Source organism: Strongylocentrotus purpuratus, unplaced genomic scaffold, assembly GCF_000002235.5.
Source record: "Strongylocentrotus purpuratus isolate Spur 01 unplaced genomic scaffold, Spur_5.0 spur5_scaffold_6, whole genome shotgun sequence".
Lineage (NCBI taxonomy): Eukaryota > Metazoa > Echinodermata > Echinoidea > Camarodonta > Strongylocentrotidae > Strongylocentrotus > Strongylocentrotus purpuratus.
The window spans coordinates 58,963,431-58,988,889 of record NW_022145612.1 but is presented as its reverse complement, the minus strand read 5'-3'; the positions used below and the strand labels follow the sequence as shown (position 1 = coordinate 58,988,889).

Sequence of the window (25,459 nt, the reverse complement as noted above, 5' to 3'; positions counted from 1 at the left end):
GGTCACCTTTTTTAGGTCGGTCTTGGGATTTTTTTTTTATTTTATTTTTTTTATATTAAAACAAAACAAACAAAAACAAATCCAAAAGGGGGGATTTTAGGTTTTTTTTAGGGGGGTTCACATACATAAAAATACCAAAGGGGGGGGGGGTTTAACCTCCCAAACACCCCCCCCCCCCCTGCGTACGCGCCTGCACTCAACGATTCAAGAATAACTCATAAGTAAAATGCTAAAACAAGGTAATTAAGTTGACAATTCTGTAAACTACACTGTAACCACAATATACCTAATGTATTCTTGGTAATCGCTAAAGCAGAATATATTCGTTATTAATCTTTTTTGCAAGTTGTAAACAAAGCTATTTCTTTGTTTGATGTTATAATTATTTATGCACATTATAAAATTCCAAACGTTGATGCAACTAAATAATGAAAAAATGATCATGGCTGTTAAGTTTCTGACAAGATTCGTTTTTTGTTAACGTACATGTAAGCCTTTAGATTAAATTGAATCATTGTATAATTAAATCATTTTAATCACTAAAAAGCTCATATTATAAGGTATATACTCCTATTACTACTATGCGCTTTTCATTCTCATGTTTTTCACTGGCCAGCTGGTCTAGCAATCTATTCATGCTAAATTTATTCATATCCTGGAAGTCACTATGTAGTAGTGCTGACTGTCGCTCCACTTGACATTTGAATACCCTGACTGCTCGACGTCGCCAAGGACGTCCGACCACCCTGCGACCCAGTCTTCGTGTACTTAGCCTTGACGAAATCGTCGCTGCGACGCTGACCGGGCTTGATCTCGGCGAAGTGGCAGTGCATCCATCGCACCCACTGCTCGCGGACCTCCTTCTGCCGGACGCAGAACATGAGGAAGACAAAGAACCCCTGGAGGGAGTTTAACACGAGGAAGAGGATGTTGAAGACGAGACGGGCACCACCGATGGCGAGGAAACCGAACAACCATGTCAGACCGAGCAAGACAGAGATGGCAACGGCGTTCTGGACCCGTCGCCACATCTCACCGCGGCTAGCTTGGGTGGTCTTATGGGCAGCAACGGACTTGCGGCATGACAAGCGTTGCATGACGATACCAAAGATGATGAAGTTGGCGGCAAGTAAGAGAGCGACGATGAGTAAGACGCCGTAATACAGTGCTGGACCCGGTTTCACAAAGCAACTGTTAAGCGAAGAGAGAAAAACACAACGTACTTAAGTTTGAGAACAGAGAGACCATGTTTCATGTACCACCACATTATCCTCTTCAACAAAATATTGACGGCTTATAAGATTAATAATGATAGTGATATTGATAACTTAACAGGAAGCAGTTAAATCACAGTTCACCATTAAATTGAAATATCTACGTGGGCCCACACACTTTCCATGAAAAGACACAAAACGACGACCTTGTCAACATGGGTTTTTAAAACACAACCCATTAATAATGTTATATACAATGTAACTACACAGGCCGACACAATTCCATGAATAAAGCAAAATGGCGACCTTGGATACCTTCAAGATGAGTTTTCAAAAATATGAATGTGCCTTTAAAACAAGATGACGATTTAAAAGAAAATTTAAAGATTTAACTTACTAATTCCCGTCTCCCAAGTAGAGGGAGCTATCGACTGCTACTGTTACGATACACACAAGAAGAGGTAAACCTGTAAACAAAATATAATTTCAGCAAGATTTAAGAATAAATTTGACAAAAGTATAAAGCCCCCATCACACCAAACTAGTTCTCACTACGTTCTGAAACCGTCCTATGAAATCTTAAAACGGATTGTGGTCGGGGTAGAATGTGTAAAGAATGTACATAATACGATCCTAACTCGTTCATAAACAGTCCTCGACCATTACGCCTAATTCGTCTGTACCCCATCCATAGTCAGTATCAAGTTCAGATCGGGTAATTTTGTCATTTCCAGGCAGTCCAAGCCCGTCCGCAGTCAATTTAAACCCGTTCTTAACTAGTTCTACCCAGGGGCGTCGCCAAAGGGGGTGTGGGGGAGTGCGACACCCCCCACCTGTCAGGATATTGTCGGTAAAATTGCGCTGCCGTTGGGAAAAAAGAGAAAAGGGGAGGGAAAAAAAGAAAGGGAAAAAAGAGGGGGGAAAGAGAGGAAAAGGGAAAGAAAAGAAGGGAAAAGTAGGAAAAGAAAAGAAAGAAAGGAAAAGAAAGAAAAGAAAGGAAAAGAAAAGAAAGAAAAGAGAAGAAAGAAAGAGAAAAAAGAAAAAGAGAGAGGAGAGGAAAGAAAGGAAAAGAAAGAAAAGAAAGAAAAGGAAAAAAGAATAAAAAAGAGTGAAAGGGAAACAAAAGAAACGGGGGATGAAAGAGAGGAGAGAGAGGGGAGGTAAGAGTCTGAGAGAGGAGGAGTGGGAGTAAAAGAGAGAAGGGGGTTGTTGGGTGGAGTCGTCTCGTCGAGGGAGCAAGAAAGACACGGGTAAATATGTTGCTGTGTCGGGTCAGCTGTGTCGGTATTCTTGCTCGATCCTCGTGTACTATATCAATGCAGAAGTTTGAAGTCGGTGAGATGTATATTGTCGGTCGGCCGACAAGTTTTTTTTCCCTACGAACTGTGACTTCTTGTCTACTGTGACGACTTCGAGAGTGACTACAACTACAATACTTGTATTTTCTCGAAGTTTCACTTGCCTATAATATCAGCTAAAGAAATCAGAGGCTTAAATTTTTTTCTTTCTTTTTAATCCTTTCTTTGTGATGAAAAGCCAAAAATTCCGCATTTAGACGAGTCGAAAACATGAAACGAATTGTCTTCTTTCTCTAATAATTACGGGAAACGTCCAAGCTTCCGTGCTTCGCGCGAGAGGGGGGAAACTGAATTCAGACAAAATTAATAGAGCTTGTTTAGAGTCGAAAACGGTACAACGAATCGTGTTTTTTCTCTAATAATTTGAGGAAACGTCAAAGCTTTCGCGCTTCGCGCGAGAGGGGGAAACTGAATTCAGATGAATAGGGCTTAATAGATTTCGAAAACGTTTCGAGGAATCGTCTTCGTTTCTCTATGTTGTCATGAAACGCCAAAAATTCCGGGCTTCGCGCGGAAGGGGAAATCCTCATTTAGACGAGTCGAGAACGGTACGACGACTCGTCTTCTTTCTCTAATAATTTAAGGAAACGTCAAAGCTTTCGCGCTTTATTCAGATGAATAGGACTTATTTAGAGTCGAAAACGGTACAACGAATCGTGTTCTTTCTCTAATAATTTAAGGAAACGTCAAAGCTTCCGCGCTTCGCGCGAGAGGGGAAAACTGAATTCAGACAAAATTGATAGGGCTTATTTAGAGTCAAAACGGTACAACGAATCGTGTTCTTTCTCTAATATTATGAGGAAACGTCAAAGCTTTCGCGCTTTGCGCGGGAGGGGGGGAACTGAATTCAGAAAAGGATAAACAGTCGAGAATGGTACAGCAAATTGTCTTCTTTTTTATAATAATTTAATAAAACGTCAAAGCTTTCGCGCTTCGCGCGGGGGGGGGGGGGGGGGGGGGGGATTTCATTCAGCCAAGGATTACCAGTCGAAAACGGTACAATTAATTGTCTTCTTTTCCTAATAATTTAAGGAAACGTCTAAGCTTCCGCGCTTCGCGCGGGAGGCCAATCACCCGCACCCCACTTATATGAGCGCGCTTTTAAGTGATTTTCTTGCTCACTACCGCCCCTCCCTAAAATAAGATCCTAGCTCCGCGCCTGCATTAAAAGATATAGCTCTGATGCTGACTAAATTCAAGAAATAATTCGTATATTTATGTCGTCGAGGAAAATGACCATTTTGCGCGTATGCAAGTACTATAGATAGTCCATAGGAAAAGCAATTTAGCCTTCGGCCCCAGGTTTATAGGGTTGAATTTGTAGATATTGGACATTTAATTTTTTCGGTAATTGGTGGCTATTTTTGTCGGTAATCGTAGGCCTCTACACCCCCCCCCCCCCCCCCCACACTGAAAAAGGTCTAGCGACGCCCCTGGTTCTACCTCATTCCCAATACGTCCAAACCAATTCTAATTAGTTTGTAACCCGACCATCCCGTACAGAGATAGTTCTACTCGTCCTCATCTCGTTCTTAGTGCGTCCGAACGCGCTCCCATCTTGTCCTGGCTCGAGGGCCATAAAATCCCAGCGCGTTCGTGCCATTCCACATTCCCGTTCTTTACCAGTGACTTGAGTAAAAACCAATATACAAGTCATGAAGGTGAAATGATCCAATTTCGTCAGGAAGATTGACTTCCCGCTGCCTGAATGTTAAGTTCTTTCCAGTTTTCTAAATATTGCAAGCACGTAAAAACTGACACCTTATTAATAGTGGCAAATAGCTTAACACGCTTCCAGGAATATGAATGAAGAGGCGTCTGATAGGTTGTGATGGTCCAATGTAAACCTCACCAAGTCCTGATAAACCGTAGGACCTATGATACAAAGTGGGACGTAGGACTATGCTCCGGTGACTCTAATCGAATTCCTAACTTCAACCCTAAAACAAAACACTCTAACTTGAACCCGACATCCCTAATCTAATAAGGGCGGGATCTTTTTCGCTGGGGCAGTGATCACTAAGTTACATGTCCCTTAAAATTTGATAATAATTATACTTTTGTTTACACAGGGAAGTTTCATCAGTGTCGATGCTGTTCTTCTTGAGGGTCGTGTAATTATTAACTTGTTATCCCCCATCATTTTGCCAGGTACTCATTTACACCTGACTGGAGAGTGGTAAGTATGAGTTAGTGAATTGCCACAGGACCATAGTACTGAGATAGGATTCGAACCCTTACCCTAGGACTGCGAGTCAAGTAAATGACCCTGTACACCACGTACGACACCTCCACATTATTTTCTTCGTAGACCAAGCCCGCCCCCCCCCCCACTCAGTGTTATTTAGGTATTTAGGGTACGCATATGCGTGTTCCAAGCGACCCCCCCCCCCTTTTCAGCAAAAATCCGGTGTGTAAGGTCAATACGCGTCGACCTTTTTCTTTTGTTACGAGCCGGAGAGTTTTGGAACACGCATGGTATCCCTCCGTTCACGGAGTGGGGGGGGGGGGGGGGGGAGACCAAGACACTCACCATAAGCAAAAAGCGCGGCCTTGAGCAAAAATTGAGACACGTTGGCGTTTAAGACCTTGACGAAGAGGAGGTACATATTGATAGCTTCCACCAACATCCACGACATCGACGACAGCAGAAAGAAATGGATGAGAAAACCGACCACCACGCACCCCGCGGTCGGGTAACGGCGGTCGATACCGATGACGAACACGAGATAGAGCCCGAGGAGCGCGAAGCAAAGGTTGATCAGGATCCGCTGAGGCTGCTTCGAGCGTAGTTTTCTGTTTATATTGAAAAAGGTGATCACATTTGTTTATCAATATTCGTTTACAGTTTGTAGAATGATACTGGTCGACATGGAGGCAGCATGGTCCCTAAAAAAGAACATGTAACATGTGGATTTTTTGCTATCGGGGGTTAATGTCGAAAAGAAAAACATATAAATCTTTGGGGATTGGGATCAATCCCACAGGATTTTAACATAATTATATTTCAGGGAGCTGCTCAAGGATTTCGTCCAGTTCCGAAAAGTTTCACAAGCGAAAGATAATGATTATCAAGCATTACAATTGCTGTCAAATTCCCTCCAACTAACACATAAATTGCTCTACCGGCATATTGATCACAGGTGATTATGACCTACAATTGCAACATTTTTAAAGTCGCAAAATATCATATACCAGGCGCGGATCTACGGGGGGGGGGGGGGGGTTTAGGGGGTTTAAACCCCCCCCCCCCTTGGGCGGCCCCCCCCCCCCAAAAAAAAGGGGAAAAAAGAGAAAAAAAGAAAAAAAGAAGAAAAAAGAACGCACGCTGGAGAGAAACCCTTTCAAGTGCAAATATTGTGAGAAGATATTCAACTCATCTGGTAACTTAACCAAACACATGATAACTCTGGATATAACTGTGTATTAAACTGTTACTTGATTTAAAAAGACGTTATCATGCACTGCTTTTTATAGTCTCCATTGTGTTAATAGAGGCCAGGAAAACATCACTTACGGGGTTCAAATAAACACCCAAAAAAAAAAAAATCGGCTCGCCGCTTCGCTTCGCTTCGCGGCTCGTGGACGATGCTCCGCATCGTCATTATTTTGGTCAAACCCCCCCCCCCTTAGCAAAAAGCTAGATCCGCCCCTGTATACAACTTGTAAGTTGTATATGATATCAAAAGGGCAAGACTCGACTAAGACAAGTTCTCCTTTCTGTCAGCACAATCAACTATTACCTTTTTTTTCCATTTATAAAAAAAAATCTTGTAGTTTTGTCAATAAGCGAGTTCGTAATTAGGATTTGCGCATGGGCAGATAAAGGTCATTCGTACCCAAATTGCAAAACCATTGAGACGAATACTCGGATCGTGTTCATGAAAGTTATGTAATCAGTATTAATTTATGCACCAACAGTACATTTATCTGATACACAGGTGGAAGTATTCTTCTCATAGGCAAACAAAAGGTATTCATGAAGCACCTCCATCACTTCGGCAGTGATTATTCTAAAATGCACACGTGGGAAGTATTCATCGTGTCAAAGATCTGTGCATATTTTGGGGTCATGCATTCCAGAGCTATTTACGAACTCGCTTATTCCTGCCAAATTGTATTTGCAGAATTACCATCAGTCTTGCTTACGATAATAATGCTATTAATGAAAATCAATCGCTTTTTATCAGATCAGTTAAATGCACTTTGAAACTTTATATTTGATATTACAATGCACTGATGTAAAGAATATTGTTCAAAATGCCGCTTCGAACCCTTTCTTAACCTATTCTCAAGATCTCCAATTAATCAAAGATTACACAAACATGTAAAATATTGACGTTTGATGAGATAGAGGGGATATTAGAAAATATCACTTACTTCATGCTCAGATAGGTGACAAGTGTAATCAGGAGGCATATGATGGAGATGATACAGCCGATCATACCCAACACATCTAAAGCGTAGAGGCCCACATCTCCAGATACATCCTACACATAACGAAGGAAGCATGGCAAGAGAGGGAGGGGGAGAGAGGGAGAGGGTGGGAGAAGGGAGTGAGGGAGAGAAAGTGGAGAGAGAGAGACAATGAGAAACGTAATCACCTAAAAGTATGAATACATATTATACGGGTATATTAAATCAATGATCCATTTAAAGGTATTACAAAGTTTTGGTATGGGGTCATGAATTTGGTTCAAATTAATATATTGGAAGCATATGCGTTCCTAAAATATACATTGATCGTTGTCGCGGTTGAAATCGAGTCTAAAGTTATGAAATTATAAACAATAAACTCTTTATGTTGTACCGCTCCCTCTCAAGGTCAAGATATTAATTAGCTATGAAACAATGTTTCTTGACTAAAATCGACCGATTAGCTATTCCCGTTTTGAGATTATATATCTCAACTACCTATTCTGAAATTTTCATGGTCGCAGCTACCATCGTACGGCCATAGGCGCTATTTGAAATTTATCAAAATTTACCGGGAGCACCGGTAAATTTTTATATTCAATTTTTCTCAAAAACAGAAGTGTTTTAGGGGCTAATTTTTTTAGTGCTTATAATACATCTACAGGGGCATCCAAATATATCAAAATTGTAAAGATTCACTACCCACCCAATTTTCAAAATTTCCCAAAACTTTGTATTACCTTTAATATTGAATATTTTACAGCGATCACATACCACGTACTGTACCCAATCCACTCCAATATTACCCCAGCTCGAACAAGGCGAGACCTGTCGATTCGGATGCATTCAAGGAATTCATCCCATACCGATATCCATTTAACACCTATAGGTGAAGAGTGGCAAATCAAGATTTATCTGTGAATTGCGAAAGGACAATGGAGCCACACGAGGGCTCGAACCTACGACCTGTGTATCTCTAGTCAAATGTTTAAACCATTTGGCTACGACTTAGAGCCCCACTGCACTACTTGTATACTTGCTCCCTCTATATAGAAAACAATGCCTAAGCGGTGGTCCTCCATGATCCTTTTTTTCTTATGCTGATGAGATAACCACCTGTCAGTGACCTCTCCTGGCCAAACTAGTACAGATGGGCTTTAAGATCAAACATCATACTCTGGTGGAGATAGTATTCAAATCTCTACCACTGTAATGACCCTGAAATCTTCACCTTGCAAATCCATCCATGGCGGAGAGATGAACAGCAGTAAAATGTACAATAATAAGATTGCGGTTCCAATACCGAGATATATTCCTTAGTGACACTTCTATGAAGGTAGCTGACCATTTTTTCCATATTTCATATGCGTTTTTTTTTCTTTCTAATGAAATTAACTGACATGAAAAGAAATAATAATGTACCAGTAACACAGCAAAGCTTGTCAGGTGATCACAAAGACATCGTATCCTATTGATGTCGGGGTTGTCTTCTCGTCGACATCCTTCTGACGACCATCGGCCTCCTTGATCAATCTTATCCCAGAACACACACGTCCTGTTATCCACCGCCTCACTGTCTCGAGTCACCTGTATGGAGCAGGACGAAGCAGACACACAATATAGAGGCGGATCAAGATTATTTGTTTAAGGGGTTGAAAAATATATAGAAATTTCAGGGGGATGTATGTAATACTGTATACATCACATATTTTATTTTATTTTTTCTATTACTTTTGTTCTACCTAATATTAGCTCCACCCCTAAAAAAAACTTTCCAAAAGCAAATGTCTTCTGTGACATCATCGTGCCAGTCATTCATCAGTAAGCTAGATGAACAAAAGACATTGGTATGTCCTCATCCACTGAGTACCTTATGCATTAGCATTGCATTTTTTCATATAATAGCCCATTGAAACCCTTCTTTTCATGGTGTTGCTTGGGGATTTCTGACATAGCAACTACTTAAAATGTAATTGAATGTTGCGAGTGCAGGTATTGTATAAAAACATGCAATGCTATTGTGAACGGGCGGTCATTCGATGGGAAGGGACATACTCTTTAAAATGAGCAGTACACAATTATGTTCAATGACTGCATTTCGTATTAGTCAGGTCAATTAAGATATGGTTTGACCCCCCAAAAATGGCAACATACTGAGGTTTTTCATCGGTTTCTAGAAATATTTGACCTCGGGAAGAACATACTAAAAGTAAACCAACATCGAAGGTTCAGAAAGCTAGTATTTTCAAGATGGCGTCCAAGATGGCCGCCATAACATAAAAATGGCCATAAATCACTTATATCCATCAAAGAGACTTAATTTGAGTGCCTATGCTATGGTTTTCGAGGTCATATAATCTATTAGGATAAGGTAGAACGTTAAGTAGTGGTTCAGGAAACCATGAAATCCAATATGGCGTACGTAGGATTTTTTTCGAGGGGGGGGGGGGGGGGGTTAAAATTTGAAAATCACGCCGAAAATTTCGCAACGACTGAGTCTCAAAAATTTTGCAACGACTCAGCCAGCCGCTGAATTAGTGTCCCAAAATTTGAAAATTTGGCGGAGCGATATTACGTTTGTATTTCATATTGGATCTCATAAAATTCAACTATACAAATGACGTGTTGACTGTGCAGTGAATAAATAATTTCAGACTGATTAAAATTCGCAGTCTTGACGCTGTTCTTTTTAATAAATCAAACGAACTCACATTTAGTTCAAGGAAGGCTGTCTCCACTTCACCACCCTGCGGCAAACCTTGAATGACCGCACCCTCCACGGTCGCTGATATGACCCGGGTGCCGACCGTTAGTCGACGACCATCGCCGAGATCGTATTTTTGGTTTGGACTCAAGAAGAGCTTACTGGTCTGGAATATGAAGAAAGTCACTGGAACAATTCCATTTTCTGCATGGTAGCGAAGATGGAAGAAGAATTGCTTTTGAGGTATTTTCAAGAAGTGGTGTTCGCGTGATTCTAACTGGTGAATTTTTATGTTGGTCAAATGGTGACACGTTTTAACCATTATCTCAAATATTAAAATTACTGTTTAATTTAACGTTTTTGGTCAGGTATAAAGTTCTCTTAATCTCACCATAGAACGATGTATGTTGCTGTTGTTATTGTTATTGATGTTCAGGCAGTAGACCTGACATTATTACTTATGAAATTACAAGTTAACATTACAGGAACGTGTGTTGCTAGATGTATCCGCACTTTGAATACCGCTCACTTACAACCTAAGCCTCATATTTTTAAATGAATGCAAATAGATTTCATTAATGTTCATTGGATCGAATGAAAGGAAACAGAATTTAATGTCCATGCTTGTAGTTTACACTATATTTTGAGTACAGTCTAATTACGCAATTGTATTTAATGTCTAGGTTTTTAAGATATAGTATTCCGCACCTAATAAATATGGAGGCAACAGTTCAAGAATATCTGGTGGCAAAACAATGGATGCATCGATTGTTGTCTTCGGAATGTTGTCCGGGTTGAAGTACACCATCGTTTTATTTTCATTCAGCTCTTTGAGCACGTCACTTTTCTCTTCACTGTCCGGCGATGCCAGGGTAGCGAACCCTAAACCTTCCATCAGACTAGCCTTCGGAAGCTGGAGGGCCACCACAGCGACGCTCCTCCCGATGATGGTGAGGTTGTTGCCGTCGCCCTGGGTCTGGAAGAGGGTGATCTGTTGCTCCAAGAAATCGAGAATCCTTGTCGGAGCTTCGAAATCGACGGCGTTTACGAACTCCTCGTCGGGAGCACCGAGAGCGTTGTCGACGATCCGGAGGGTATTGCTGGTTACCTGGTAGAAAACAATTCATTTGTTTGTTTTTCCTAACCCAAAATGTATGAATGTAAATACCTCATCAAAGGGCACTATAGCGCTGGTTGGAAGCTCCGCCGTATTAATCTTAGAGCTTTGGACAGCCATTGATATACTACTTTTTAATTGGGTTGGGTTGTGTCGCAAAACATGATATAAATATAATTTGGTGGACAAAGTCATAAGGATGATTTTCGCAATCAAAACGAGGTAGTTGCCGGGAAGCTAACTCCAGTTTGCCACTTTGCATGCACACCTCTGAGGGAGCTCGGTGTAAAGACGTTAAAACCTTAATTTGTTAATGTGTAATGGCATAATTAAATTCATAATAATCAGGATAGTAATTTTGTACAGATGGTGTTCCGGCGACAATTCGTCCTTGTTTTCACGAAGTGACGGTAGTGAGGAAAATCGTAACGCAAAGTGAATGCAATTCTTTTTCACTACCGTCACTTCGTGAAAACAGCGACGATTTATTGATTAACAGTTAATACTCGAATTCCTGAATTCAACCATGGATCCAATACAAAACCAAACTTACCCTTACCCTATAACAATAGCTCACAGTCATGTGTAATGCGCAAGGGTGTCGATTTGTATCCGTGGTTGGGGGGGGGATGATAGGTGCCAAAATATTTTCGGCAATGGATCAAAGCAACCAAGAGGAAGAAGCGTGTGGCAGGTTGCACCCCTCCCCAAGGGCGTAGACAGGATTTCATTTTACGGGGCGGTAGTGAGCACGCAAAGCTAGGGGGTTGGGTGCTGGGGAAGGGGGAGCTTCCCCCCTCCCCCGCGAAGCGCGGAAGCTTTGACGTTTCATTAACTTATTGGAGAAAGAAGACGATTCGTTGGACCGTTCTCGACCCTTAATCCTTGTTTGAATCAAGTTCCCCCCTCCCGCGCGAAACGAGGAACCTTTTAATTAAATTATTAGAGAAAGAAGACGATTCGTTGTATCGTGTCCTTGTCTGAGTGCAATTTGCCCCCGCCCTCCCTCGCGAAGCGCGGAAGCTTTGACGTTTCAATAAATTATTACTCTTAATCCTTGTCTGTATTCATTTTCGCCCATCTAGCGCTAAGCGCGGAAGCTTTACCGTTTCATTAAATTATTAGAGAAGGAAGACTATTCGTTGTACCGTGTCCTTGTCTGAGTGCAATTCGCCCTCGCGCGAAGCGCGGAAGCTTTGACGTTTCATTTGATTATTACTCTTAATCCACGTCTAAAAACATTTTCGCCCATCCCGAGCGTAGCGCGGAAGATTTCACGTTTCATTCAATTATAAGAAAAAGAAGATGATTCGTTGTATCGTGTACCCTGACGTTTCATTTAATTATAACTCTTAATCCTAGTCTGAATTCAGTTGCCCCCCTCCCGCGTTTCACTTAATTATTATCGAAAGAAGACGATTCGTTGTACTGTTCTCTATATTAATCCTTGTCTGAATTCAGTTTCCCAACATGATGTACGTATGGAACGTTCGTTTGCAAATCTTTGCATGCACAGCGCGAATGGTGGGTAGCATGATATCTCCCGGCAGTGCTTGGGGCAAAAGCTTCTGGAAAGGAATTGTATACTACTGTTAGTGTTAACGGCCACTAATTAAGCCCATTAGTGACTATACAAAATATATATGCTCTTCCTGGCTATTTGGGAATGTGTCAGTTTGCAACAGAAATGGAGAAACGCGAATTTTATTGAAAATTATGTGATATCACGAACATTTATAAATCACTTGTATGAAATACGTCAGTTACATAGGCCTACATCAGCTTTTCAATAAAACAAAAATAAGTTGTGACATAATATTCGTTCTCCAAAAATGAGAAAAAATTAGGAAATATCAGGAAATAAAGATACAATGACGTGAATTTTTAAAATGGTGAACGGAAACAACATTACAACTAGTGAACTATCTTATAAGTCATACTAATGTCTGAAAATCTTTCTCCTTGTCTCCGATCTCATCACGAATTTGTCACAGAGTTCATCTATGTTTACATTATCCAGGATTGTCTGATGTTGCAGATTGCTACTTTTGCGCTTTGCGCTTAACATTTAGCTCGTTGCTTTTTAACGCTGCGTCTTTGCATTTGGCGCACTGCATTTCTATGATGCCGTTGATTGGACAAATTGAAGAAATTCATCAATTCCTGATGAAGCCGTATGAGCGAGAATTCAATTTATTCTTGTCTCATATACGGTTGTCTCATTTACCTCGTATATGTGTATGTATTATGAAAATGAGATAGCAAAATGTGTATATTGATGGTCATCTTGCGAGTAATAACCATTTACTACTCTCATCGGGTTCTCATCATAAATTGTTCTCTTAATTTTTTGTTTTGAGGGTGAATTATTGGGGGATGATTGTACAGGCCATCCCCCACCTGAAATATTGGGGGGGGGATATATCCCCCACCCCTCCCCCCCCCCCCCCCCGGGATCGACACCCATGGTAATGCGCCTAATACTTTAACCATTAACCTCATCTTATTCTAATCGTAACCTATGCAAGCCCTAAAAACCAACATATTTGATGTCGCCAAAAATTATTATGTCGGATCACGGAAAATCTGTGTTATTACATGGAGTTACTAGCCTAGTAACTCCATGGTTATTACCTCTGTCGATGAGTTCCTGACGTTGACAATTTTCTCTAGAGCATCGGAGATGGCTCGGAGACCTTCCGCGTTTATATCGGCGAAGTTCGCGGCCGCTTCAGCAACGTAGTAAGAATATTCGATCACATTCTCTGGGGTCACAACTGCCTGTAATTGAAGAGAAGCATTATAACTCAGAAGCAGATTTATATTGTAACGAATTTAGATATGTCTGTAAAATGTGCAGAATTCATGAATTAGATGTACACATACATGCATAGTTCATTATTATTTCGGTATAAATTGTTGCTTGTTGTGCAAATCAAACTCTATAGTCTTTGAGTAGATTTACGACATGTTTTTCGGCAGCGCCTGCGCTGATATTTCTATTGGGTAAGCCCAGCTCAGGTCCTCGCTCGCCACGTGAGTTTGTCCTTATCTTACGTAATGGCAAGGGCAGACACTCAGTCGCGTGCGGCCCTGAGCTGAGGCCAGACTTTGTCCTCAGTTTGAGGACAGACTCTGCCCTTAGCTTGAGGCTTGAGGTCGGGTTGTATCCTTGCTGGAAGGTCGGCCCGCTAGCAAACAGTATAAATATAGCTCCCTATATACAGTTAGGGAGATCTAAAATCGAGAGACTTTTTCCGGAGACTTCTCCTCAATACTCCTTCCTGTCGCTTCTACCGAGCTGTCATTTTTTAGAGTAATAAACGACGAATAGAACTGAAATTTACGATCGACCCACTCCGTCTCTTCTGTCGCATTTGTTTTGTATACACGCATGAATGGGAGAGAAACTGAGTAAAAACTGAGGAGAGACAATAGTTCGAGATCGAGAGCAGTCTGTAACAGTTATGTAACAGTAATTTCTTGCAAGAGGGCATAATTCAGAGAAAAGCTTTTGGGAGCTATTTTTGTTGTGTACCTATAGGTATGCCACCAGTTGGGTACGGGGTAAGGGGGCACGACCCGCTAATTGTGCCCCCTCCACATTCGCCATTGCTTACCCTTCTTTTTAAACTACAGTACTTCGCGTACGTGTGCCACATGATTAAGTTAAGTTTTTATGAAAAATGATGAAGATAATTATTATTTGCTGGGGCCTTGATGATGCAAAAAATTCTCTGACATAAGCACCTCAAATTATTAGGAATAAAGGCATATAACACTGCACAGGCGCGTACGCAGGATTTTTTCAAGGGGGGGTTTAACATTTTTAAATCGGGTCAAAAATTTCGCAACGACTCAGCCAGCCGCTGAATAAGCGGGGGGGGGGGGGGGGGGGGCTTTTTTTTTTGGTCTCGAAATTTGAAAAATTGACATTTTGCTCCGTTGGGGGGGGGGGGGGGTAAGGTCTACTTTTTTAGGTCAGTCATTGGTATAATTTTTTTTACTTTTTTCTTTAATTAAAAAAATGCTTCATCTTATGCTTCATCTTCTACTACTACTACTACTACTACTACTATTACTACTACTACTACTACTACTACTACTACTACTACTACTACTACAAATACTACTAATATTACTACTACTACTACTACTAATATTACTACTACTACTACTACTACAAATACTACTACTACTACTACTAATATTACTACTATTGCCTCTCGTCCTCCGACACCCTGCATCTCAGTAGTAAATCTCTGGTAATAAAATGAGAGCGTTACACCTCCAAGAGTATGAAATACATAATCACTTAATTTCTTACCCTAGCAATGTTGTCCAAAACCTCATTAGTGTCTTCTCCCACAAAGCAATCTAGGAACACGGGATCGTCCCAGACAGCTGCCGACAGGAGATCCCCACGACATGTCCGTCTAGCTCTTGGTAGGGGGGCTACAATAAAGATTTGTTTTGTATATGACTTTAAGTGACTAATTTACCTTAACGATTGAGAAAAGTGAGAGAAAGAAAGGGGAAATAGAAAATGAGGGAACAGGAACAGGATATGTAAAGAATATGATATGCACCACCTATATTAAGTCGAATCCGACCAACCCCCTTCCAACACACCACATCACTGTCCGAATATTAGTCCTTTCAAAATTCTCAAAGGGCTGCAACCCCCTCCTTCGCCTTATATGTCCATGCCTTGAGGCTTTCTTCAAATTATTAAGATTTTTTTTTTTGTTGAAATTTCATTACATATCCCAAGATACTATCTTGTGATCAGGGATGTAGCTACAGGGGTACGGTGTCACAGAAAGGGGTGTCAGGACTCCATTTCAGGCCCCTCATCGATGGCCTTGTTACTATACCTAGTTAATTCTCATTGGCCATCCACCAAGTATTAAAGGCCGATCGATGCCACCCCCCCCCCCCCCCCCATTATACCAGTGCCCCTCCATGGTTAACATATGCTACATCACTGATTGACTTACTGTTGTTACTGTATTTACTACACCGTTCTTGGCTGTCAGCGGTCTGGTCCAGATGTGTTGCAGGAAAGTTCAGGGTTCCAAAGGTCCCCGTGACTACCGATTCCAGGCAGGATGCTAAGCATTTCATTAAGAAAAAGAGAATGGGTTTATTTACTTGGGACAAATTGATGGGATTTACTTGAGGTAAGTTGATGAGACCATGGACCTATTACGAATGGACATTCATCGTTTTCTTAACGATTCATTGTGATTGTCTTCGTCAATGTCGTCTCAATAACATTCCGTACATGTTTCTACACTTTGATCTCATCATGGTCACCGCCAAAAAGCCGGGACAGAATCAAGATAGTGATTTTACACATCTTAATCTACATGCGCAGAAGATAATAACTCGCCTAAATCATGAAAAATCGATGTGCAGTTCTGACTTATAATCGGAAATTGTTGTTCCGTGTACTGTACATGTATTTTATTTTGAAAAACATGTTGATATTACCAGATAGAGGTTATTTTTGTGTTGTGATTTAAAATCATGTTTCCCCCTATTTCCTCATAATATTCCAGAGTTACAAAGCACAGGGCTTATCAAGATCATGGCCTTCTAACTGTTTTATAAGGTCATGGGTGTGTGCGAAAGTGTGCGAATCAGTAATAATACATTTCATATCACCAAAATCGTCTGCTTTTCAACTTTGCTGCTCCCCATTGGGGATGCTTTCATTTAAGACACACTGTTACAGAGCACACCATCCAAACAAAACCCAAGAGAGGGAAACTGCTCCTTTGTCAATGACCGAAAATGCTTACGCAGTCGTTATTGTTAAAACAGCTGAATGTTCTCATTAAGATGCACATAATCAGAAGGCGGCGACTATCATTGGATCAAAGAAAGAATCACGTTGAAGCTTTGAGGTTTCATCAAATTATAAGAGAAAGAAGACGATTCGTTGGACCGTTCTCGACTCTTAATCTTTGTTTGAATCAAGTTCCCCTTCCTCCGCGGAAGCTCTGAAGTTTTTTTAGATTATTAAAGAAGGAAGACGATTCGTTGTACCATTCTCGACTCTTAATCCTTATCTAAATTCAGTTTCCTTTGACGTTTCATTAGAGAAAGAAGACGATTCGTTGTACCGTGTCCTCGACTCTTAATACTTTTTGGAATCAAGTTCCCCTTCCTCCGCGGAAGCTGTAGCGCGGAAGCTCTGAAGTGTTATTAGATTATTAAAGAAAGAAGAAGATGCGGTGTACCATTCTCGATCGACTCTTAATCCTTGTCTGAATTCAGTCCCCCCCCCCTCCCCTCCCGCGCGAAGCGGCGGAAGCTTTGACGTTTCATAAATTATTAGAGAAAGAAGACGATTGGTTGTACCGTTCGCGACTCTTAATCCTTATCTGAATTCAGTTCCCCCCTCCCTCCCGCGTGAAGCGCGGAAGCTTAGACGATTCATTAAATTATTAGAGAAAGAAGACGATTCGTTGTACCGTTTTCGACTCTTAATCCTTTTTCTTCCTACGCCCTCCTCCTTTCTTCTTTTTTTCTCTCTCTTTTTTTTTTGGCCGGCGTTTTTTTTGGGGGGGGCGACCGCCCCCACCGCCCCCCTGGCTACCCGCCTGAATGTCCATCCGTAATAGGTCCATGATGAGACATTCAGCAGCGGTTATTTCGGGAGTAATCTGCGTCCCAACAATAATTCAAGGTCTCTTATTTCATTATGCTTTGCCCCCGGGGCGTCATTTCGAAGGCAATTAGCCCATATACGCCGGTAATACAACGTTTTGTTAGTACTGCTAATTTTGCCTTCACTTTTTGTACAATGTTACTCTCACGCCGTGCGTCAAAGACAAGACTGCGTCAGTCGTAGACGCACTCCTACCTTAGATAAATCACGCCTCGTGTGCAATGGCCAAACACCTTACTATGTTGATGTGTCCAGATTATTAATTAATATTAGTCTAATGATAAAGTTTGTATCATTCATACGGAAAGGGAATAAATCTCGTATTTACTCATTTAGATCCTCAATAAGGACATCAATTATTTTTCATCTCTCAGTTTGTTTATTATTTCGTATTTTGAGGAGACAAAAGTCAAATCAAGCTTAGACTTGTTACTTTTTTAAATTATTCTATCTACTATAATCAAAGCAATCTGAGGACGATTTCAATTAGGTTTTATTCAAGAGTTCAATGTTTCTCTATTGGTGTGTTACGTTACGCTCTTGCTCTAGCATTTTAAACGTCTGGTGAGAGCCATTAAGGCATTATGTGTTTACATTTTGCATTGAGTTAATGCCCTTTGAGAAACGCTTTAAACGATTTGAACTGCGTACATGCACTGCTCACGACGATGCTACCCGGTACGATGGGAACCGTGGATTGACTGCTCACGGGCAGGGCATGGGCAAACTCGAGGAGGGATGCGGTTGCGTTCACGATCGTAATCACGCTGTCGTTCCACAAGCTGCTGTTGATGTTGATGACGTAGTCGACGATCATGCTGCTATTGCGTGTGTTTACGATGGTGGGGAACTCGTTGCTATATATGTTATCGAGCAAGGACCTGTATATCAGACCGCCCTCGTCATTAAAAAAGGCCTCCTGTAACTGAAATGGAATGAGAAGTTGGATTTTAACATATTGTTATTGTCGTCATCTTCTTCTTCTTTTTCATCATTTCTTTTATTACTATTATATTCACTGTCGCTATTACTATTATCATATTGATATACGTCTTTGCAGTCTTTGCAGAATGTCTGCAAATCATGATTATCTTTGTAATCGTAATTAACACAACTCAAAAGGAATTTGTGAAATGTAAGTTGCTCATTGTCAGTTGTCTTTACTCTCCAGAAAAGCGCTTGATTTTGAAGTATCATAATACACGTCACAGGAGTCGTATGCGTTATTACCTACGCTAATTAAAGGGATAGTTGAGTTCTGTTTTCAGACCGCAAATGCCTTCAAAGTGCATGGTTATTGCTCTTATTCTTATCTATGACATTTATAGTGCCCTTTTAGAACCTTAAATTGCTATGAAGGTAATTTTAGACCCTAAAATGTGTGAAATTTAGCAGTACGATCATACCAATTCAGCTCCACTTAAAAAACAACACGGTGACCGTTAATTAATTATTTAATTAAAAATAACAATACATGAGCCGGCTGATTGTGGATAATATAAGCAACACGAAAATGCCAACCAAAAAGCCAACATTGGCATTGGCTGAAATACGACGTACAAGGCGTTATTTCATTTTTTTCAACGGTTTTCAACGTTTTTTTCAAATTTTTCAAAATATCTAATATTTGTGGTGGTACACAAGACTTAGAAATCGTTATATTTCAGCCGTCTCTGAACCGATTTTGATCAAACAAAGATGATTTTGTCATTTAAATATTATGTTCTTTCAAATTTGACACTCAGTTTTTCATTATCTCACATTTTTGTTGTTGTGTGTAGCGCCCTCTGCAACAGAACTCAACTATCCCTTTAAACCTGTGAACAGTGGTAATGGCAATTAGTCCATACGCCAGTGATTCAGAGAGCATCGTTTGTACTGCTCATGTTACATTCACTTTTTGTATGACGTTACTTTCGAATGGCTCGTCGCTTGCAGACCGCGCACCAGTTACTGACGCTGACCTATGTCAGCCAAATGACAAGTTCGGACGGATCATTCCAGTGACGTATCTGGCCAGCCAGTTGAAAAACAAAAACTTCTCTATAAAATTATATGCTCTATATAATTTGCGTGAGAGGATAAGAGCGACGTAATCTCTTCATAATTTGTAAATGATGATGTTGATTGACGTCATTTTGTGGTGTCTTTAACAATAGCACACTTAAATCATACCTTTCGGCGAGCAAGCCAAGCAAGACTAAACATTTGGTGTTTGAAATTGAGGAAAATGAACTTACTGCTCGTCTCAACAGGGGAGCATAAAAAGGAATGATTTCAGAGTTCTCATAGTCAATACTGTCGGTGTCGAACGTAACTGAAAAGGCAATCGTTGCCACCCCTAAAACAGAGAAATTGAGAAATTGAGAGAAATAAGGGCGAAACTTTGTGCGAGAGAGAGAGAGAGAGAGATAGTGTATAAGATAAACAAGCACAAAATGTACAGGAGTTTTGGTAGGCAGCCGGGGACTAGTGTAGGCCTTAATTTGCACGAATATTTTGAATGAATATATTGAATACTTATCTTAATTACATGTATTCTCGCAATATTTGCAGCGAAGAAAAACAATGAAATTAAGCGAACATGTTGAAATGAAGGAACATGTTGAAATGAAGGATCATTATAATCAAATTTCAATCTGTTCCTATCCGATCAGCTGAATTATTCTAGCCATATAGGTTTATCTTTACTCTCGAAGAAAGTGCTTAAATTGTATCCGATTATTTGAACAGAGTATCAATGGCGTCGATTTATCTTTGATCACATCATTTTTGCATGAAATGTATTGCACGTACTGTAACATTTTGTGGGGACTATGTGCGATTCTATATTCAAACATCTAAACATTTCAGGTCCAACACTTAAATGTTTAGATCTTTCAGCCACAGCAGTGTGACCGTAGGGAATATGACACTGTGCCTTCCTCCCAAAGAGTCCTACGCAATCAACAAGGTAAATCCCATTTACTGTAAAAGTAATAGCAGACCTACAAGGCGGTCCACGACCCTAAGTGATGCGACATCATTTATTTATTTCAGTTCGTTTATTTTCCACAATATCAGCAAATAAAATTTACAATGCTTTTTGTTTTACAAAGACTAGTATTTCTAATTAGAATGTTAACAAACGAGAAAACTGCAGTACAAGTATACAATTGAGACTAACAAGATAATTTGCTTGCTGTATTGCGGAGGAAACCTATGAAAGCATAGTTCCCGGCTAACATAAAATATCAAAGTATCATAAAGTAGAAAACGAAAGAAAAGAAAAGATGGGAAAATACAGGACGATACATTACAATACAATACAAGCAAACACAACACAAGCACAAGAACCTGACACTGAAGTTAGCATTTTGCAGCTATCATTGCGCGACATTGGTTTCCTTGAATCGAATTCCATGCAAGGGGAAAGTGTATGGTGGCTGAAGGGGTATCTCACTGAGCGGCGAATGCTTATATGTTAAGGGCCTATCTCACTGAGCAGCGAATGCTTGCGAACGTTGCGAATTTGGATTTGCCAACTTTTCTGACGAATGTTGGCGAAAATCAGCGACATTAAGTGACGTTTAGCGACAATTAGCAACATTTTGAGCGAATGTCTCCGAAAGTGTTTGCGAAAGGCAGTTGGCGACTATTAGCGACTGTAAACAAATGTTAGCGACAACTTTTGCGAAGATTAGCAACTATTTGCCAATCCTTTGCCACTATTTGTGAACGTTTGAGACCTTTTGCTAACTACTGGTACTCAATGGGTCGATTTTATAAAGGAACCATATGGTAACGTGGTCGCTAGCTTTGGCGAAACACAGAGAACTGACGAAAACAAAGAGCAAAACCGTTTAACAACCGTTTGCAAAGGCTTACGACTGTTTTGCAAACGCTAACGACTGTTTTGCAAACGCCTGCAACTGTTTGCGGAAAAATAAATTCGCAAAGAAATTTTGAACATGTTCAAAATTTCTTTGCGACAAGAAAAACTGTTTACAACAAAGAAAACTGTTTGCGATCTTTCTTGCAACCTTTTACAACATTTTACAAACTCTGGCGAAACCCCAAATTCGCTACGTTCGCAAGCATTCGCCGCTCAGTGAGATAGGCCCTTAACGAACGTTGCGAATTTGGATTCGCAAACCTTTTTGACGAATGTTGGCGAAAATCAGGGTTCGCCTTTGCGACATTTAGCGACGTTTAGCGATGTTTAGCGACAATTGGCCACATTTGAGCGAATGTTAGCGACAGTCGTTGCGAAGATTAGCAACTATTTGCCACTTTTGCCACTATTTGTGAATGTTTGAGACCTTTTGCTAACTCCTAGTAGTCTGGTACTCAATGCGTCGATTATTATAAGAACCATATGTTAACGTGCTCGCTAGCATTGGCGAATCAAAAATAACTTCAGCGACACCGTCTTACAACCGTTTGCAAAGGATACGACTGTTTTGCAAACGCGGAAAAAAATTCGCAAAGACATTTTTAACATAAATGCGACAAGAAAAACTGTTTGCGACAATGAAATCTGTTTGCGAACTTTCTTGCAACCTTTTACATCCTTTTACGAACCCTGGCGAAACCCCAAATTCGCTACGTTCGCAAGCATTCGCCGCTCAGTGAGAGGATCATCGTATTTATGCAACAAATTTTTCTTCTTTTACGTCAAAGACGAGAAAAATCTGAAAAAATATTGAAATAAAACAGTTGATCTGAATGGGCTTTTCATGATTCCCTCCTAGAAAGTCCCCAATCAACAAGATAAATTTCAAATTCACCGCTCGCACTTATACAAGGAGGCGGGTCCATACAGATAGGTGGTGGTTAATCTGCTCTGAAAAAACCGTGGCAAAATTAAATGATTTGCTTCATATTTACCGAAAAATTATTTCACAATCACGATGCCATCACTTTCGAGAATAAGGTCATCTGTATCGTCTGAATGTAAATTTGATTTTCTAATCATTATGCAAATTATAACGATAATTTTGAGCACAACCATTCCTCGATCCCCTTTTCAAATCAAAATTTTTAAAAATAATGCGCAAAAGTTTTGCCACGGCTGTTGTTGAGGTCGACCGCGCAATGTCTGAATAGAGATATACCAAAGTACCCTTCTTACCCTTAACAGTCAGGAGAACAGGAGCGGTAGCGACTGTCTCATCGCGGTAAGCCCCGCCACCATACCCCTCGCAGAGGTAATAACCCATGTCACCAGCGGTGAACGGTTGGAAGCGTAGAAACGGCGACGGGGATTCGTAGGGGGTCCTCAATCCACGACTGGACATGCGCAACCATTGGCGACGTACAGCGCCCTCTATAGGACAGGGAATATCGTAGTTTTGGGAAAACTGCAGAAGGGGAACGGACACTTCATTGGTGACAACAGGCTCTATCGAGAGAGATGAGGACAAAATGAGAAATTGTTAGAGATAAGTGAATTTCGGATTTCGATTAATTTAAGATGGATAAACAGTCATTTTGATAATAAATTTAAGAGCTGGGGGAATAGGAAGAATCATAAATTACGATCATTCACCTGATCGAACTTCAGTCAACTTCGGATTATTTGACTATAAAGAGGTACTTCAATTTGAAGAAAAACGATGAACTGACAATATTGTATGCATAATACTTTGAAATCAATTAAAATACAAACAGAGGGCATTAGTCAAATCCAAAGAACATATTAATGTTTGCGCATTAAGCTTTTGTCTATCTGGCGTACAAGGACCTATATTTGGCAAATTACGATTTCGTCAAAGGTTTGCGACATGAGGTCCATTAATTATAACAATTTGAAATAATGTAGGTTTTAAATAATTGGAGACTCTACAGGATGTTCTCTAAAAGATTTCCATAAAAGTTGCCATTTTGAGGAATGTATTTTGACTTACGGGCATCACCAATACGTAGGCATGCTTCGTAGGTACCGAATGATAAAGAAGCATCTTCCGCACACCCCAACCCGACGAACTTTTCCTCCATGGCGGCCCACGTATCCAGCTGATCGTAGCACGACGCGTTGTCAGTAGGGTTCAGTGGAGGCGACAGAGGACACTGGAGGTATGACAGCGGTCCTTGCATTTCGTCGTAATTAAATTGAAGATACAGAGGTGTGTTATCTAAAGTGAGCAGATTGATATAAAGAGGTGTGGACTGCGAAACGAAGACAGGCGGTGAGAATTCTACAGTGATGCCACCATTGTCGAGAGTGACGTTGCGATAATCTCTTTCGTAGAGAATCTTGAAAACATCACGACTTCCACGCGAGGGCCTTTCTACTTCTACTATTACCGGCTCGATTGTGACCGTAATCCGGAACGTAATGACGGAAGGAACCCCAAGCTGTGGGTTAGGAGTGAACAACATCAGGGGCAAGAACTGCAAGATGCCGTCTTGAAGGACGTAGACTGAAAGGAAAGACTGGGCGGCAATATTCCCTCCAACCGGTAATTGAAGAACGGACGGACATTCCGTCAGCTGATTCTGGCTGAAGTCCACAAGGGCATCAGCTAAACCAGGACATCGGTAATCTAGGATTCAAGATAAAAGACAGAATGCATTCATAGAAAAGATCACAATTCTGCACAAGCTGCCACGGAATAGCGCAGTTCAACTTACTTACAGACTGTTACTATATACTATATACTGCATACATTATACTACTTAATGCTAATTAAAGGTGGTCAGGCTGTGTTAATAAATCTCATGTTTAAAAGAAGTGCAAACAGATATCTACAAGAAAATAAAAACAAGGGAAACGCTCTCGGTGGTCTCGCCTGCACCCGGCGCCTGCATTACGCAATTCGATATGATGAAAAATTGAGGTTGGAATATTATTTATAGGCAGGGTGGCCCATTAGCAGCCCCCCCCCCCCCCAATGAAATCCTCTGAATATAATCAGCATTTTGAAGTGAATTTTGACTAAGAATCATCAGAAGAATTATTTGCTATTAGTGGTACCACGATCGATAACTTGAATGAAATATGAACAAATTAATTTTAAAAAATGATTTTTTTTTTTAAATTTCATATTAAGTTGTGAAAACATAATCCAAGTCTACTGTCCTAAAATGAACTTTGACCTTGTGACCTGGAATTTGTGTCATATGATTTGTGATACTTGATAACCCTTGGGTACAAGTTTCATGAAATTTGAACAAACAATTTTGAAAATATGCTAAAAATTCAAAATCTTGAAGTTGATGCAACAACAAAGTCTGAGTTTGTTGACCTTAACTTAGTGACCTGGAATTCTACTCACATGATTGGGGATACTTGGTAACCCTATAGTCCAAGTGTCATTGACTAAGAACCTATACTTTCAAAATTATATCAAAAATTCCAAAACTTAACCTTAGGTTAAGTTTTCGATGATGATGCCACAACATAGTCCAAGTCTGTTGACCTGAAATGACCTTTGACCTTGACTTTGTGACCTGAAATTCTACTCACATGATTGGGGATACTTGATAATCCTATAGTTCAAGTTTCATTGACTAACAACTTATACTTTAAAAATTATATCAAAAATTCAAAAACTTAACCTTAGGTGCCGTCGCGCGCCGTCACCTGAAAAGCGGCGCCTATGTCTCGCTTTTTGCTACGCAGGCGTGACAAAAACCCCTTTTTTTTTTATTCTTATAAATAAAAAAAAATTGACAAAATAATTTCAAGGGAGAAAAAAAAGAAATTCTTTAAACAAAAATTCTTACCCGAAAAGGCATTTTTAGGGAAGAAAACAAATTTGGGAAAAAATAATTTCAAGGGGAAAAAAAAATTCTGTAATGGTGTTATGTGTGTAATTGGTGACATACAGTCCTCAAGAGGGCGACATTGCAGGGGTTAAAAATATATTCATTTCACCAACTGGTTAATATAACACTGAAAAGTGACCGGCCAGGGAAATATAACAATTTGGATCCTCACAATTGATATCACGTGACGAGCTCTGGACCAATCACATCTCGGTATCT

At 40.4% G+C, this 25,459-nt stretch overlaps 1 protein-coding gene across 1 annotated transcript in view; it reads right to left on the bottom strand.

Annotated features, from left to right (window-relative positions):
- Positions 1–164: 164 nt before the first annotated feature.
- The window catches only part of LOC100893482, a 95,367-nt gene continuing 70,072 nt past the window's right edge, over positions 165–25,459 (bottom strand). Inside the window, exons 8-21 of the mRNA XM_031000100.1 lie at positions 23,377–24,015; positions 22,602–22,871; positions 19,729–19,829; positions 18,140–18,413; positions 15,810–15,923; positions 15,137–15,264; positions 13,444–13,590; positions 10,401–10,800; positions 9,700–9,896; positions 8,411–8,575; positions 6,953–7,062; positions 5,106–5,368; positions 1,612–1,681; positions 165–1,191 (exon numbers count right to left, since the gene is read on the bottom strand). Of these exons, the coding sequence (XP_030855960.1) occupies positions 666–1,191; positions 1,612–1,681; positions 5,106–5,368; positions 6,953–7,062; positions 8,411–8,575; positions 9,700–9,896; positions 10,401–10,800; positions 13,444–13,590; positions 15,137–15,264; positions 15,810–15,923; positions 18,140–18,413; positions 19,729–19,829; positions 22,602–22,871; positions 23,377–24,015 (3,404 nt within the window). The 3' untranslated portion in view covers positions 165–665. The remainder of the gene's footprint in view (positions 1,192–1,611; positions 1,682–5,105; positions 5,369–6,952; positions 7,063–8,410; positions 8,576–9,699; positions 9,897–10,400; positions 10,801–13,443; positions 13,591–15,136; positions 15,265–15,809; positions 15,924–18,139; positions 18,414–19,728; positions 19,830–22,601; positions 22,872–23,376; positions 24,016–25,459) is intronic.